Raw genomic sequence first — 18,184 nt, 5'->3', positions numbered from 1 at the left:
ACAAGGACTAAGATTAAAATATCCTAACTAACGTAATATTTAAAATAAATATTTACATCTTCTTTTAAAAAAATCAGCGATTCATATCTAAGATACGTGTGAAGTTTAAAAAAGGTCCACCAACCCAGACATGCGGGAAGGTGTTGATTATAACTTCCTAACCTTTTTCATCAGGTCGTTATTTTGGTTGAACTGACTAAAACATGCAATTTCAGAGTCAAGAAGTCTCTAGTTTAAGACCCTACTCATGCAGTATTAAGTGAAAGATTGTGCGACCTTCGTTGAACCCGCCCTAAGGACTAAAATAGCCTAGACGGAGCTACTGTTAGAATATAAATATAGTGTATAACCTCTTTTCACCAGTTTAAATTGGTTAGATACATACAACTTATAACCAAAGGTTCATGGTTTAATACCCACGAACCGTCTTGGTAAAAAACCCAAGAAACCCAATAACAAAATTGCGGCACGCCCCCTCTGCACACGTCAAGACAAAAGAAAGCATAGATGTGAGGGGTAGTGTTAGACTCGGCTCTCTCTGTGTGTTTGAACTGATGGGAACTGACTCTCATTCTCAGTTCGAACTGATGGGGGAATTGGTTAGGTGTATATAACACAACACAAAGTAAAAAAATTGCGTCCTACCCTTGATGTGCATGTCAAGACTCAAAAAAACGAAAATAAACATGACCGAAGTGTTAGAGCATAATGATCGGCCTTCTTTCCCAGTTTGAACTTTTAAATTAATTGGCTAGTACATTAATTCTTTAGGAAATTCTGCAGGATGTAGACTTACATTTTGGATTTTTAGATTAGTTGGCTAGTGTATTAATCTATTAGGAAGTTCTGCAGAATGTAGACGAACATACATTGTCGAACTACTTGATCATATATATATATAGTTGGAACGAGGGAAACGTGTATTGCAAATCCAATCGGGAGTCCAGAGTTTCAGACTAAGGAGGCAACAACACATTATTGGTGCTTGATTTAGACTTTCATTGGAGGTTTACAACTTACAGTCGCTTGCATTGGCATGTATGTAGCGTGTCTACCGGAGATATGCACTCCAGTTCGAACTTCAATGTGGAGGGCCTGTCCCGTGATGTTCATGCATGATGTGGCTTGGTGTGCAAATTAAGTGGGCTGCTGACCATATCCCATTATCCCATTGGGTGATTGCTCTACAACTTACAGACTTTCAAGTATATACCGCCACACGTAAAAAAAAATTAGGGATGCCGAAGATGCCCAAATTTATGAAAAAGTTTGTACGTTAGGGATAAGAGTCGACTAGGTCTGGGATAAGGCATCAATCACCCCCCCCCCCCCCCACACACACACACGCACCTTACCGCCGGCGCACCAATGTAGTGGGACGCCGGTGGTAAATTGATTACCACTACACTCTGTTCCACCAGTGGTAAGGGGGCTGAGATTTTCTCTCCACCCCCCCCCCCCCCACACATCGCTTTTTTGGCTTTGGAAAAAATAATAGAAATTTCAAAAAATAAAATTCTTCGAGATGTCCATGTGTTATGTCTTCTACTTGTTCGGAAAATTAACAAACATTAATTTCGATATGTTATGCAAAATAGCGTCATGTTTCGATAAAACGTCATTCAAGAAAAAAATAACAAAAAATTTACCGCGGGCGAAACCTATCCCGGCTCGTCCTCTCCTCTCCGCCACCGCCTCGGGCTCCCCTCCACGACCGCCTCGAGCTCCTCCTCCTGCACCTCCTACACCTCCTGCACCAGCGCGGCGACGACAGCACGGCCGAGGGGCGACCCATGGCCACGGTTCCCGAGCTCGAGCTAGATCGAGATCGGCTTTTTTTTTTTTGAATTTTGAAAAAATACCGCTGGTGCACCAGGCTAGTGCACCGGCGATAAATCGTGTTACCACCGGCGCATCAGCCTGGTGCGCTCGCGGTAAGCCGCTACCACCGACCAGATCCCACCGGCGATAGCGGAATCTTGTGTGTCGGTGATACGACTTTTGCTAGTAGTGCAACGGAGAACAATTTGGATTCCCACCCAACTCTTGAATGCATACATGATAAGTACTTCCCTCCATTTCATATTATAAAATAGTGAATTAATACATCGAAATGTGTACATATGAATCAGCTACACCAAATATGGAACGGGGGGGGGGGGGTGCATATGATACTCCATCCAAAGCTTGATTATTCATATAGGTAACTAATAATATATGAGTGTCTGCATCAAACCGATACAGAAGTCAGGGTTCACCCTTCTTTTAGAAAACTGAAAAGTTCTTAAAATGTGTGAATATAATACACCCAACCTACTCCTCCCTCCGGCAACCTCCCCACCCACCGTCGCCACACGGGCGTCGGCGAGCAAAGCCCGTGCGGCGCGGTGGCGGCTCTCCTCGACCATTTCCATGGTCGCAGCGACTACGGCTTCCCCAACCCTTCTTATGGCGTTGGTGCGGATGGAGATGTGGACAGGAGCTAGGCGTACTGGCGGCGGCCGACGGCGCGAGGCAGCGGTGATGTAGGCAGGCCTGATCTGAGTGCACATGGGCTCGGTCGGGCCGCGACCTGCAACGCCTGTTCTCTTTGTCGTCTTCGTTGGCAGCACCCGGGCTCTCCTGGACTAGCCGCATCTAGAAGAAATCTTGGGCTCCATCCTCAGACAGGGCGGAGGTGGCCATCTTCAACACCAGAGGTAGTCGGCATGAGGTTCGGTTGTCGGATCGCGAGATCAACTATCAAGTCCAAGTTGCGAGTCGGGAAGACATAGTTGCCGGTGAAAACATAGCAGATTGCGGGCAATGGTGGCGTTCTACGTCGTTACCTTAATGAAGGCATCGTTGATCAACAATCGTCGTCCTACTCGTGTTGCTCCGGGGGAAAACCTAGGTGTTGCTCTTCCAGACCGAACAATGGCGGCACTGCGGTGTCGTTTTCTCTCTTGGGGACATCGTTTGTAGAGAAGTGTTGGATGTTAGAGGCTAAAGGAGGAGATATCAAGTCATGCCCGACTAACAGGTGCTACAATCAGTCAATCCTGTCAGCCAGGGGCTACGCACGGCGGATCCTCCATGGTGGCGTCAACAACACGCTTGATAAGGGCTATGCAGATCTTTGCTCTGAAGGTGGACCAATAGTTATATGATGGTGACGGCTTCTAAAGAGAGGGCATAAGGCGCTTGTCAAGGGTCTTTTTAACCGGTTGTGAGCTCCAGTTTCCGACATAGGGTAACTCAGGGATGCCCCCGGTTTTTAGTTGGTGTGGTGTTTGTTTCTGGTTTTAGGGCACATACCCTTACATCATTTTTCACCCATTATCGGGTTTGTAGGTGTTGAGTGATGGCTTCCATTTTTGTGATGTATACGCTTGACGGTTCCTTTGTTGAATAAAATCTGAAAAAAATCGTATGCATCGCTTTGATGCAGACGCTGGGGTTTCTTTCCCCTTGTCGAAAAAAGTGTGAGTATTATTTTGTAATATTGCTTGGGGATCATAGTAATGAAGAACAATCTTGTTATAAGGAACTGGTAGGATTGCTTATATATAATATTGATTTTGCAATCGTGACGAGAAGATTAAACACATATTTGTGTTGGGAAATTGTGAGGAGACCGGTTAACCTTTATTTCGATATTAGCGCACACTTAATAGTGATTTGGAAATATGCAGTGGAACCAATGTAAACTTTAAGACCATTGTGCACTAACTCATGCCTCTATGCTCGTGTCGGAAGGAAACATATGCTATGAAGGAAATAGTCTAAGCACTTGACAAGACGCTCTTTAAGCCAATGTCTGATCTAGTGCCTAGGATTTGAGAAGTGGGAACTATCGTAGCAAATAAACACACATGGACACCAATCGATATTTTTTAAACCTCTGAACTTTGAGAGGTGAAACCACCAGTCGAAGCCACATAAATTTTTTTCCCTATAATTAAATGGGAATACAATAAATTCTTCTCTGTAGAGCACTAGATGATCTCAGATACAAGCAGATCTTTGATGCCAACAACAAGATTTAGGACAGAAGAGCTAGTGACTGAAACAATCTCACCAAAAAAAATGGTGGAACAACAACTCGAATGAGGCAACGATGCAGACGTGGGTGGTGCCTTAGTTTCGCATCAAGTCATCATGAGTGCTACACTTGCCGAGTATTAATCTCTCCTTTAGTCATGACTTTATTCCTACCAAGTTTGTTCATGTGTTTATTTTGGTTATGTGCATCTCGAATGCGGAGGCCTGGAGCCTGAACTTTTTATTTGTGTTCTGATTTGATACTCTGTAAAGCTATTTCTAGAAAATGATTACCTCATTCGCAGAAAACAAATATAGAAAAGGATTATCCAAGACGATTTTCTAGTGAATTTAGTAGCTCTCAGTCGATACCGACAAGAATTGATCCGACTTAGACAGAGATTCAACATTTTCCTTTTTTTTTTTGAAATTACAAACAAACACTACTTTTGCACAAGATAAGAAAATTATTACAAAATAGCTAACATTTATGGATGTGTAATTGTCTATTAACAATTTCTAAAGTAAAATAAGATTTTGCCAGTCAACTTAGACAACATTTTATGCACCATATTACAACATGGTTATACTTTTTGTTGCGTCTATATGAACGAATTTATAAAATCTGGGATTTGCTAGTTCTCAGAGTTTGTGCTCAGTTAAATCCTACACCGTTAGATTTGCTTCATGATTTGTGTTAGTTATCTAACTGAGAACGAAATTAGTTCCCAGTCGACTGAGAAATAGCCACACCATTAAAATCTATTAGAAAGTAAATGATTCTCTGTCGATAGAGAAGTAGATATGTGCTTAGTAAAACACAATTTGATTTGCAAAATTACCATGGTAGATCCTTGCAATGGTGAATTTTTCGTCTACAGTAAAAGAATGACGGACAGATATAAGGCAATATGCTGGACCATGCAATTAGACTCTTGATCAATTAATGTCAATAAATATGCGTTGATACATGATTGTCACTCCTAATTAGCCAACAATTAGGTACTTCATAAATTCCTCTGATGAGATGAACATGCAAGGCTGGCTCTCAAGGTAGCTGATACAGCATATTTAAACAACTTCGAGTGCATATGGAGAGCCCATTTACGTGTACGTAATCGTAACCTTGCTCATCATATCTACAAAAAAGGAACCTAATATCTTGCTCTTACTACTAACACATAACATAGTACTAGCTTCATGATCAATGATTGAACCTGCGGAACAGAAATGCAGGGCGGTCATCCCGTGAGCTAGCATTCCCCGCGGCGCCAACGTTTCTTCTCCATCGCTCCTAAACCAAACAAAAACCGAGGCCCAGACGCAAACCAAGTGGCTAGCTAGCCAAATAAGCCGTGTGGTTTCTGATCGGCTTGTGTCAACATCGTCGAGCTATTGATCGATCCAGCTCACGCACAACCTTCCTCTCCGGTCCATCCATCGTCTGGAATGAGAGGATGTCACCCCAGGCCCCTTTCCAATGGCCTATAAAAACCACAACTTGCACTCGTCTGCTTCACAAACATAGAGAAAGAATATATACAGAGAGTAGTTAAAACCCAGATTGATGATGGCTTCCTGTTCCAAAAGAACATTCGCGCTGATTCTGTGCTCTGTGCTGCTACAGCTTGCCGGCGTGGCCCGCGCCGGCAACTTCTACCAGGACGTGGACATCACGTGGGGCGACGGGCGCGGCAAGATCGTTGGCGATGGCAGCCTCCTGACGCTGTCCCTGGACAGGGCCTCCGGCTCTGGGTTCCAGTCCAAGAACCAGTACCTCTACGGCCGTTTCGACGTGCAGCTCAAGCTCGTCCCCGGCGACTCCGCCGGCACCGTCGCAACTTTCTACGTACCCAACACGCTCTGCCTAACTTCCAGCCGTACGTTGGCATTAGGCGTGTACTGATTCGTGCATATGTGGCGTGTTTGCAGCTGTCTTCTCAGGGGTCGGCGCACGACGAGATCGACTTCGAATTCCTGGGCAACGCGAGCGGCGAGCCGTACACGGTGCACACCAACGTGTACAGCCAGGGGAAGGGCGGCCGGGAGCAGCAGTTCCGCATGTGGTTCGACCCCACCGCCGACTTCCACACCTACTCCATCCTCTGGAACCCCACGCACATCCTCTTCTACGTCGACGGCACGCCCATACGGGAGCACCGGAACCGGCAGGCCACCACCGGGGTGCCCTTCCCGACGCAGCAGCCCATGAGGGTGTACGCCAGCATGTGGGACGCCGAGGAGTGGGCCACGCAGGGCGGCCGCGTCAAGACGGACTGGTCGCGGGCGCCCTTCACGGCGTCCTACAAGGGGCTGGCGGCGAGCGGGTGCGCCTCGCAGGACGCGGCGGCGTGCGCCAGGTCCAACGGCGCGTGGATGTACCAGGAGCTCGACACCACGGCTCAGGACCGCCTCCAGTGGGTGCAGAAGAACTACATGATCTATAACTACTGCGCCGACACCTGGAGGTTCCGGCAGGGCGCCCCGCCAGAGTGCGCCGCCGCCAAGTAGGATTATTTATTTTAGTCTGCAACTTGATTTTGTTGTGGATGCGGGGCCGTGGTATAGAATTTCTTTGCGTATGTACTATACAATAAATTCAGCGTGTTGTATATGACTAGATTTCGCCATTCCATTCAAAATTGCGTGATTGCGCCTACATGCTTTTGTTGGGATATTGTTCCGTTATCTGACGATGATAGCGAAATCTGGCCTATTCTAGGTCATGTATGTTTGAAAAATCTCCTTTTTTCTGTGAAACTAGCTTTGGATGACCATGTATCTTTGAAAAATCTCCTTTTTTCTGTGAAACTATTCTAGGCCGTGGTATAGAATTTATGTGCGTATGGATGACCATGCATGCAATATATACAATAAAGTCAGCGTGTAATACTATATGACTAGCTTTCGCAAATTCTCAGTTGCGTGATTGCCCCTGCATGCTTTTGTTGAGATGTTGTTCCGTTATGTGACGATGATAGCGAAATCTGGCCTATTCTAGGTCATGTAGCTTTGGAAAATCTCCTTTTTTCTGCGAAACTAGCTTTGGAAAATCTCAATATTACCCTAAGCAGCTTGCACACTACTATTCCACCAACACAGACAACACCAACATTACAGAGAACGTCCCAACATCAAAGGAAACGAGATTGCTAATTCGAATCTAGATGAGATTAAGGAAGTGCTTGGTCAAGTGCTCAGCCGTTTGATGTACATCATGATTTATGCTGGTCTAGTCTGAAGCAGGGCCTTTTCGGTTTCAAATGACACTAGTGGAAAATGTCCCCCTTTTGCACCGGTTCAGTTGCGAACCGGTGATAAAGGGAGCACCAAGTGGCGGCTGTCGGGCACCCGAGCGAGAGGACCTTTAGCACCGGTTCGTAATAGGGTCTGCCGCGGCAGGAAAATGTCCCAAAACGCTGCCGCGGCAGAACCCCGCTACCGTAATTTTTTCGAATTATTTTTCAGTCCCTTTTTTCTTTTTTTTCAGAATTTCTAATATTTTAGTTATTTCACTAGTTTAGTCTCTAACTACCCTTATCTCTAGTCTAATTACTTACTCGTGCTCAGACTTCCCGCTCGGTCACTCATCCTCCCACTACTCTAGCACTAGCACGCTTAACTTTTTAGTTCCTTTCCATCCCGCATCCAAGTGCTTCGCGCGCATGTATGTGATACTAGTATCATATCAATCCTATTAACATATCGGTCGATGTCATATTTCTTTATTGTTCGAATTTCAAATAATTCTTTTAATAAACAAAAGTAATGATATAATAATAATCTTGAATAAATAAATAAACATTAACTTTATAATTTGTATTATTTTTAATTATTATTAAATTTTAGTTTTTTTTTGCCAAACCTAAAACCTGAAAATTTGACAAACTTATAATCTGCAGAGTATAATCTTTATGCAGGATGCAATTATTAATTTTAAGTTTGGAAAATTAAAATATATATATATATATAATCCTAAATTTCTAGAAAAAACTAAAATCTTCCTGCTTTCATATTTTAATTTGGAATTTTGAGAATCTAAAAACTGGCTAACCGGGTAAAACCAGGTGAATTCGGATATAACTTTTTCCCACGATGATTTTGATATATTATACGTTTTTTCGCGACGTCGTATGCAAAAGTTAATGCGGTTTTACCATTTTTTAAACTTTTTTTGCAAAAAAAATTGAAATTCAAATTTGTTAATTTTCCGTAATAGTAGGTTGCGTAACATACAGGAATCTCAAAAGATTTTATTTTTTGAATTTTCTATCATTTTTTTTCTATTTTACAGTGTTAAAAAAGCGATCCACGGGGGGTGGGGGGTGGAGGTGCGTGGGGAGCAGAAAAACCTTTTGCACCGGTTCGTGTTACGAATCGGTGCTAAAGGTCCAGCACGAACCGGTGCTAATGCCCCCTGGACGTCCAGACCGCACGAACCGGTGCTAATGACCCCCTTTAGCACCGGTTCATGCCAAATCCGGTGCAAAAGCTCTTTGGAGCAAAAAACCAAAGCCCTTGTTTCTACTACTGTGAGTTGCAGGTGAGAATCCAGCAAGAGCTCGGTCTGATTTGCATCATGATTCATGCTGGTCTCAAAGTTGCATGTGAATTAAGTCTGAAATTAAAACAATACGTTGACAATGTCTCGTCGAGAATTAATCAAATTATTAGTCAATTGAGATCTTGCACACTCGAAAGAAAAAGGTTTCACTAACCTATATACACTTGTCCAGCACTACGGTGTCGCACAACAGAACTCATTGATACGTCTCAAACGTATCTATAATTTCTTATGTTTCATGCTAGTTATATGACAATACTCACATGTTTTATTTACACTTTATATCATTTTGATGCATTTTCCGGCAATAACCTATTAACAAGATGCCGAAGCGTCAGTTCCTGTTTTCTGTTGTTTTTGGTTTCAGAAATCCTACACAGGAAATATTCTCGGAATTGGACGAAACAAAAGCCCACGGTCTTATTTTCCACGGAGCCTTCCGAAGTCCGAAGAGGAGACGAAGAGGGGCGACGAGGCGGCCACACCCTAGGGGGGCGCGGCCCCACCCCTGGCCGCGCCGCCCTATGGGGTGGGCCCCTCGAGCGTCCCCCGACTCTGCCCTTTCGCCTATTTAATCTCTCCATCGCGAAAACCCTATTACCGAGAGCCACGATACGAGAAAAGTTCCAGAGACGCCGCCGCCGCCAATCCCACCTCGGGGGATTCTGGAGATCGCCTCCGGCACCCTGCCGGAGAGGGGAATCATCACCGGAGGACTCTACATCATCATTCCCGCCTCCGGATTGATGCGTGAGTAGTTCATCCTTGGACTATGGGTCCATAGCAGTAGCTAGATGGTTGTCTTCTCCTCTTGTGCTATCATGTTTAGATCTTGTGAGCTGCCTATCATGATCAAGATCATCTATTTGTAATGCTACATGTTGTGTTTGTCGGGATCCGATGAATATGGAATACTATGTCAAGTTGATTAATTGATCTATCATATATGTGTTGTTTATGATCTTGCATGCTCTCCGTTGCTAGTAGAGGCTCTGGCCATGTTGATACTTGTGACTCCAAGAGGGAGTATTTATGCTCGATATTGGGTTCATGTCTCCGTTGAATCTGGGGGAGTGACAACAACCCCTAAGGTTGTGGATGTGCTGTTGCCACTAGGGATAAAACATCAATGCTTTGTCTAAGGATATTTGTATTGATTACATTATGCACAGTACTTAATGCAATTGTCTGTTGTTTGCAACTTAGTACTGGAAGGGGTGCGGATGCTAACCCGAAGGTGGACATTTTAGGCATAGATGCATGCTGGATAGCGGTCTATGTTCTTTGTCGTAATGCCCTAAGTAAAACTCATAGTAGTCATCATGATATGTATGTGCATTGTTATGCCCTCTCTATTTGTCAATTGCCCAACTGTAATTTGTTCACCCAACATGTTATTTATCTTATTGGAGAGACACCACTAGTGAACTGTGGACCCCGGTCCATTCTTTTACATCTGAAATACAATCTACTGCAATCTCTGTTCTCTATTGTTCTTTGCAAACAAACATCATTCTCCACACCATACGTTTAATCCTTTGTTTACAGCAAGCCGGGTGAGATTGACAACCTCACTGTTAAGTTGAGGCAAAGTATTGTGAGTGTGTTGTGCAGGTTCCACGTTGGCGCCAGAATCCCTGGTGTTACGCCGCACTACACTCCTTCACCAGCAACCTTCACATGACCTTCATCTCCTACTGGTTCGATAACCTTGGTTTCTTACTGTGGGAAAACTTGCTGCTGTACGCATCACACCTTCCTCTTGGGGTTCCCAATGGTCGTGTGCTTCACGCGTCATCACTCATCTCACACCTATTTATCCCCGGCCGTGGGGCTCACATCTGAGAAAGGATTGACATCAACCACTAGCTTTTTCGGATTCCATTTGATCAAGTGAAGCCTTCAACAAATATGGTACTGTAGGAAACCATTTTCTTAGATAATTTCTAACATGTCTTTGTTGTAGAAAAAAATTCAAGTAATATGACCGTCACAAATGATGGACACAAGAACAAGAAATAAATATGATTAATAACTAACTTTGAAAAGTATACCATATTGTGTTTGACAAGATTGGAGCTTGTCAAACCAGTCACAAATGACATTCCGATAAAGGATTGGCTAGTGGTAGGATATCGAAGAGACAATCTTCCTCATCCTCGCTATGGTTGCATCTATGGGCGATAATGACAGACTCAAATAAGTCTTCCTCGCCACCACCGCCATAGAGAATACTTCTCCTCGTTATATCTCTTCTCACAGAAAAAACGTGACATTTATCCACTCGTGCGACCTTTGTGTGAGATGAATTGACTCCATGGAAGAGATCACAGGCCTCGTCCACAGTTTTCCTCAAATCCAGTGCAATCTAATATATTATGACCTAAAACCATATTTGATATGAGGCTATATGCTGAGTCATCACTACTAGAAAAACAGGTAGCCCCAATATTGCTAGCAGTGACGCACAATGTTACTGGTGCGTCACTGCTATATAGCAGTAGCGCACCACTAAGATGTGCGCCACTGCTATCCCATTTTGAATGACACACTAGGGTTAGGGATGCACCACGGCTATTCTTCATCCTAGTTAACACTTGGTGTTGCGTGCCACTGATATGTATGGAAGGGAGGGGTGGGAATTTTAGGCACCACCTAGCAGTGACATTGCATGTCTTGGTGCACCACTCGTGTATGACCCCCCATAGATTGTTTTTCAGTTTTGAGAAAATAAAAGAAAATGATGAAAATTTCAAATTTCAGAATCCTTTGAGATGGTCATGTGTTATGTGTTCTAATTGTTAGGAAAATTAACATACATGAATTTCGACTTTCTTGCTTGCAAAATGGGGTCTTGTTTCGGAAAAAACGGCTTTGGTTTTGCATACAACCTCCGATGAAAAAGTTTTTTATATGAAAATGTATCCATGGGGAAATGTTACATTTGATTTAGTGGCGCCATGTTTACTGATATTTTAGATTCTTCAAAATAAAAAAAAGGAAACAATTTTTTTGGAGATTTTAGATTTCGCTAATTTTTTTCAAAAAAAAATAAATATATAGCAATGGAGCACCTACGCTTGAGGTGTGCCGCTGCTATGTTGGATGGCCCGTATTCGGATGCGCAATCCAATGGCTTCCAACATGTGTAAATAAACACACGATTTGTGTGCTCCTTATCCTGCATTCTAACTGTTCGGGGCAAGTGCTCTCCTTCATCCCCCCCTTATCCTTCCATCTCTCCTTCCTCCTTCCTCACTTCCCTTCATCCACCTCTTTTATTCTCATCTCCTCCTGTCGAGGGTGCTCCTCGGCAATGCCCACCTTTTGGGGCTTAGGGTTGACGGAATCCTGCAGGCTAACACGAGATATTGGATACCAAACAAACGGGGAGAGAGATTTACCCAGGTTCGGGACCCTCGATGAGGTAAAACCCTTACTTTCTGCTTGTCTGATCTTGATTAATGAAATTATCGGGTTACAATGGGATAGCCGAAGGCTAAGACTAAGATCTCGTCGATAGGCTAAGATTTCTAATGACCTAGCTCTAGACTTGCGGTGAATCTGGCTGCGATGATTGTGTGTCCCTCGGCAGACCCTCTCCTGGCCCTTATATTGCAGGCCAGGTCTCGAGAGTTCTGTCCGGGTTCGACTAGGTTACAAGAGTTTCTATATCTAAACTTTTCTTGTTCTTCGTCTTCTTGCCTTAATCATCAAGAATCTTCTTTCGGAACAGACGTAGCGGCCCACCTTGGTCGGTGGATGATCATCATGGGCCCCTGGCTGGGCCGTAGGAGGTAGCGTAATGCGTTCCTCTTTCAAATAGGGTGAAAGTATTATCTGATAAGGCAAATTCTGCAAAAGAGTCGATGCCTCTGATTATTGGAAGTGATCGTGTCGCCACTCCTCCACCAAGAACATCTGTGGTCAAAGTGAAAGCTTCGATGATTAATCCTTCGGCAAGCGCTTACGCTCCTCCATCTTCGCGTGATCATGTAAGCATACCTTTTTAAATAGGCAATATCCAGCGTGGTATAGTACCCACCAGCCCCCGAGCCGATGATTTGCTCTTTGAAGAAAGCTAAGTATAGGCTAAGATATGCATGTTGTATATTATGACATAATCCTTCGATTCTTTTGCTGCAACCAATTTATGCCACAGTTGATGCCGTGGTAGATTTTCCTAATCAATTCACTCAACTAGAATCAAAAAACGTCCAACTTCGCAAGGCTGTTAAAACTTCGGCTGACCAAGTGCTAGAAGCTAACAGGCTAGCAGCCGAAGCGCAAAGTGAGAATACATGTTTAAAGGACGAACTGAAGAAGTTAAAGAAGAAAATGAAGGATGAGCAAGAGGCAGGGCTCAAAGCTTTTGTTGAAGCTGACGAAAAGGAAGGTGCCTTTCGCGAGTCTATTGCGAGTTTGCTAAGTAAGGTTTCTTCGTATTTGTATGCTTCTTCTTCAGAATACTTTCCTGTTGTGATGAATTGTTTCTTCATGATTTTGTAGGTACTGCTGACGTGCCTGTCGACCGTACGAACAAAGTTCGAGTGGACTCGATGTCGGATGCCCTTTCATTTACAACTGAATCCAGCAACCAGATTCAAGATCTCTTGAAGAAGACCAAGGGGCTTTGTCGAGATTATTTTCGATGATATTCCCGAAGCTGGATCAAAACATGACTCTTGGAGAAATGGCGGATACTTTCTTCATCGACTCTTCTGACGCCATTGAGGTATTGAAGCGATGTTCTCGTCTTTACGGTGCAGTCCTCACTTTTCAATTTTTGGACCATGTTCTGATCAGGAGAAGCTATCCAAGGCACTTCCAGTGGATATCAATGATTGTCTTGTTGACCTTAAGCCTTTCAAGAAGTCCTCACTGTCGTGCACCAATCGACTCCTACAATTACTTGATGAGGACAAAAAGAAAGATGTATCTGAAGCTGCACCGAGTTCATCAGCACAAACTTGATCAAGCATGGCCTACTAGCTTTTAGTTGTAACCTGAATACATTCGATATTTGATCTGTAGAGAATTAAGCTGGCTCTGTTGTCGGCACTTAACACCCTTTTGAATGAAATGCTTTGCGCGCTCCCGATGGAACTAGCTCCTACTTCTTCGTCTCTCACTGGAACCATGGAACCAGCTCGCCGGAGCCAATCCAATGAGGCATTGACCGTCAACGCCTGGCCTGGTCCCAAGCCCATCTCCACTGCTCCCTTTCCTCTTCATCGATCCTTCTTCGCCTCGACGCTCCATCAGCGAGATCGACCACCACCATGTCCTGCTATGTCCCCATCCTCCATCCACGAATCAACAATAGCATGCAAGCTTGGGGCTAGCAAAACCGCAGATGTTGGGGCCTCGCCGGCGACTCGCCTTCTTCTTCGCCACTGGTGTCGTAGCTCGCCGGTGACTCGCCTCCATGTTTGCCACGGGTCTGCCAGTTGATTTTCGTCCGCAAGTTGATTTTGTTGCGAATGCGGGGCCGTGGTATAGAATTTCTGTGCGTATGGATGACCATGCAAAGTATACAACAAATTCAGCAAATAGTATGTGACTAGCTCTAGCACACCAAAGTTCTTCAGCATAGAACCAGCATGTATTGGATGATTAAGAGGGCAAGAACCTCTAGCACACCAAAGTTTAAATTCTAGGTTTATCACTTTGGTGTCTATTAAAAAGTGGAATTTTCTTCGATGGAAGTCAATGTCTCCATCGATAGTAAGGCGTCTATCGTAACTTCATTAATCTCAAGACTCATCACTAGTTCGGTCAGCGTGCCGATGTTGCAAAAGTTCGTCCTTTACTTATCCTCGTGAAACCTGGAAATGGACCTGTCCCAGCTCACAAGGCCATCCTGAAAATGGGCTCTTTCGGCATTTGGAACGGCCTGCTGACTGTGGGGGGTGGCTGACCGGGTCAGCTCGGGCGCCGCGCTGAAGGAGCGCGCCATTGGCGCGGTGGTGGAAGTGTGGAACAGACGGAACAGGTGGTGCTCTCCGACGAGTACCACAACTTCGCCGCTAGGAACGCCGGCCTGTGGGTGGACCACTAGGGCGCTGCTCACCAAGGCCGTCAACGGCCAAGAAGGCCTCATGCCCTCATCTGGACGCTGGAGATGCGTATAGGCTAGGATGCAGCTGGGCGAAACCTATACGCCGACTAGGTCGGTGGATACCGGCCACCGACCACCCCCTGGTCGGGTAATGGCCAGGCCCATTTGTGTCTGTTTATCTTTTATCTTTTTCTTTTCTGGTTTTTTTTTTCTGTTTTCTTTTTCTTTTTTTTCTGTTTTCGGTTTTGTTTATATTTTTTCAGATTCGAAAATTTTAATTTTTAAAAATTATTTAAATCGAGAAAATGTATAAATTCAAAAATGTTCAAATTTGAAAACCATTCAAATTCGAAAATCGTTCAAATTTGAAAACCGTTCAAATATGAAATTTGTTCAAATTCGAAAATTTTCTAATATAAAAATCGTTCAGATTCGAAAATTGTTCAAATATAAAATTTGTTCAAATTCAGAAATGTTCAAATTCGAAAATTGTTCATAGAAAAAAATACATTTTTTGTTCAAATTTAAATATATTAAAATCTGAAAAATGTTCAAATTTTTTATAAAGTGATTTATTTTTAATTTGAATTTTTTAAATTTGAATTTTTAAATTTTGATAAATGTTCAGATTTTAAACGAAAATATAAACAGAAAAGAAAAACATATTTTTTAAAAAAGAAAAGAAACATCAGAAAAAAAACAAAAAAGAAAAAAACGCATTACCTGATGTTGGGCCGCGGCCCAGCTAACTACCCAGGACGTGCGGGGGTGTGCGGCATCCTCCAAGGGCCGACCAGGTCGGTGTCCAGGAGCTCCCTGCAGCTGTTTTAATCCTGCCTAATTCGGATTCAGAGATCAACGCAAGATTGATTCGGGTTGTGTCTCGTTTCAATTGTTGAGACGCACGAGACGTGATCGATTTTGACCAGGTCTTCTTGGCCCAGGTTGCTCTGCCGTGTTCGGACCGGCTGGCAATTTTGGCAATCTTGGACAAGAATACAAGATTCATACGCGATTCGCTCCAATGGTAGGTTATGCCCATATAATCATCTGGCCAGTACCCTACGCGGTCGAGTTGCTCTGCCGCCTAAACACGGCGGCCGCCGTCGTTTCTCTCGTTGCTCGTCGCCTCTATCCTGCGTGAAGCCGCCCATGGACCATACGGAATCCCTGCCCGACGATGTGCTCGCCAGCATCCTCCGCCGCCTGTCGGCGTGCGACCTCGCTGCCTCCCGCTGCGTCCGCAAGTCGTGGCGCGCCGTCGTCGACGCCCGCCGCCTGATGCTCACGCACGTCCTCCCGCACTCGCTGCAAGGCATCTTCATCAACTACATCGACTACAAGCGCCCGCACTGCCTCTCGCGCCCCTCGGCGCAGAAGCCACTGATCGACGGCAACCTAGACTACCTGCCTGGCTATACCCAGGACTTTAACACGATTATCGACCACTGCAACGGCCTCTTGCTCTACGAGGCGGGCTTGCTCTATGTGGTCAACCCAGCCACTAGACGGTGGGACAGTGTCCACTGCAAGGGCGACGTCAACCAAGCATACCTCGTGTTTGACCCTGCCGTCTCACCACACTACGAGCTGTTGTTCATCCCCGACATACCTAAGGAGACCTTTCAAGGGCACCAAACAAACCCACACGATACCATGGAATGGCCACCATCGTTATGGACGATGAACGTATTCTCGTCCAGTTCAAGACAATGGCAGAAGAGGTCCTTTGTCCGCCAAGACGATGCGGTGGGCACAGTAGCTAGCGTTCGCGTAGATCCAACTGAGCCAATATCCATGTATTATGGTGGTCTAATGCGGCGATTTGCTGTATACTGGGGTGGATCACTCTATGTGCATTGTCGTGGTGCCTTTGTTGCAAGGTATTGCATCTAGCCTATTTTAATTTGCAATCTTGCCTTACCATTTCTTGTATCACTGGTTTCTCTTTTGTGTGTGAATCTTTCTATACTGAATTGTTGAAACTTTGTCAATAAATTGACATTTGCAGGTTATGTTTGTCAAGTGGCACGTATCAGGTTATAAAAACGCCTGGAGCTATTGGGAAAAGCAAAAATGTGCAGTATCTTGGGAAATCTGAAAAAGGGGTGTACCTTGCAACGATCTATAACGATAGGAAACTCCGGGTGTGTAACCTTGTTGAATCGGACGGACAAATAGATTGGGTGTTGATTCATCATGTTGATCTTGATCCATTGGCATCATTACCATGGAAAGATCACGGTGGATTCAAACAAACTTGGACCTTAGATGAAGAAGAAAAAGATGATGATTATGAGATGATGAAGAAGACGATGATGATGTGGATGACAACAACGACAACGGCGATGGAGGAGGAGGAGGAGGAGGAGGAGGAGGAGGAGGAGGAAAACGAAGAAGGAGAAAACAATAACATATTGAAGGGGGTGAACCTAAGATGGAACTCTAAAGATGGTGATGAAAAAGGAGAAGTTCAAGATGAAATGGAGGAAGAAGAACGTGGAAAAAATGACGCTTTGCAAATGGAGGAATATATGGAATGGAACTCGGACGATGAGAATGTTATGAATATTGAAGATGATTATAATAGTTGCGGCATGAACATCTATTTTCTTGGATTTCACCCCTACAAAGAGGTTATTCTCTTGGGTCTATCACTAGAAATAGGAGTGGCTTATCATTTGAAAAGCTCGAAGGTTCAGTATCTTGGAAAAATCCGACCCAAAGATTACGACAATGGGCATGCAACTGGTATGTTTGATGCCTTTCCTTACACACCTTGCTTGATTGGGGAACTTCAAAAGCACGCTTCAAGGAGTCATTGAAGATGATAGAGCATTTTGGCAGTGAAGAGATTAAGAAGTGATACCGTGATGTGTCTGAGTCCTTGTTTAATTTTTTGGTGTTCATCTCTTTTAAAGTGCTCCTGGTTTGCTTGGTGCTTAACATGTGTTACTTATTCTCTAGATTATTGTTTCCATTTGTATGGTTTTACTTTATGTGACGAAGTCATAGCCTCATAGGTGCTTGCATATATTTCTCTTGTTTCCTTCGGACGTTTATCATTTTCCGGCATGCACTGATCGACATGTGCTGAATTTAAGTAAAATGTGCACCGGTCCAGAACATCCAAACATACTCGGTTAATTCTTTGTGCTTTCTAACAATAGTTGAATAATCTGTTTAGATTTCCATTCGTTTGGGTTCCTAATGATTCGTTTGAAATGGTTAGGACTTGGGAGTACTTACTCCAGATGTTACTCAAACTCGAACTCGATCACCCCAAGATGCTACTCCAAGTAAGGACGTTCTTCTTATACCTGCTTATCTGCCACTGCCCCAAACGCTTCTTAATATTGAGGATGATTATAGAAGCGGCACCATGAACATCTACTTTCGCCGCGCACCAGTTGGGCCTACAGTACTCATCGTTTCCGCCCCATTGGGCCACATGGCTCACCTAGCTGCTTTTGTTGGGTTGTATAGTATATCCTCAAAAAAGAAAAAGAAAACTGGGTTGTATAGTGTATACATCG

At 44.2% G+C, this 18,184-nt stretch overlaps 1 protein-coding gene across 2 annotated transcripts; it reads left to right on the top strand.

Annotated features, from left to right (window-relative positions):
* Positions 1 to 5,532: 5,532 nt before the first annotated feature.
* Positions 5,533 to 6,900, top strand: LOC124684734 (xyloglucan endotransglucosylase protein 7-like). Of its 2 annotated transcripts, XR_006997136.1 has the most exons (3): positions 5,533 to 5,872; positions 5,956 to 6,597; positions 6,862 to 6,900. XR_006997136.1 is itself a non-coding variant. In XM_047218989.1 (2 exons), the coding sequence occupies exons 1-2, from the start codon at positions 5,591 to 5,593 to the stop codon at positions 6,532 to 6,534; spliced, it is 861 nt and encodes a 286-aa protein (XP_047074945.1). In that variant the 5' UTR covers positions 5,534 to 5,590; the 3' UTR covers positions 6,535 to 6,776. The 2 variants fall into 2 exon arrangements, 1 of the variants encoding a protein (XP_047074945.1); XM_047218989.1 differs by lacking the exon at positions 6,862 to 6,900 and having other exon boundaries at positions 5,534 to 5,872; positions 5,956 to 6,776.
* The last annotated feature ends 11,284 nt before the right edge of the window (positions 6,901 to 18,184 follow it).

This window comes from Lolium rigidum, chromosome 1 (genome assembly GCF_022539505.1).
Source record: "Lolium rigidum isolate FL_2022 chromosome 1, APGP_CSIRO_Lrig_0.1, whole genome shotgun sequence".
Classification (NCBI taxonomy): Eukaryota; Viridiplantae; Streptophyta; class Magnoliopsida; order Poales; family Poaceae; genus Lolium; species Lolium rigidum.
Note: the sequence above shows the minus strand (reverse complement) of the source record. Positions and strands in the feature narration are given on the sequence as shown.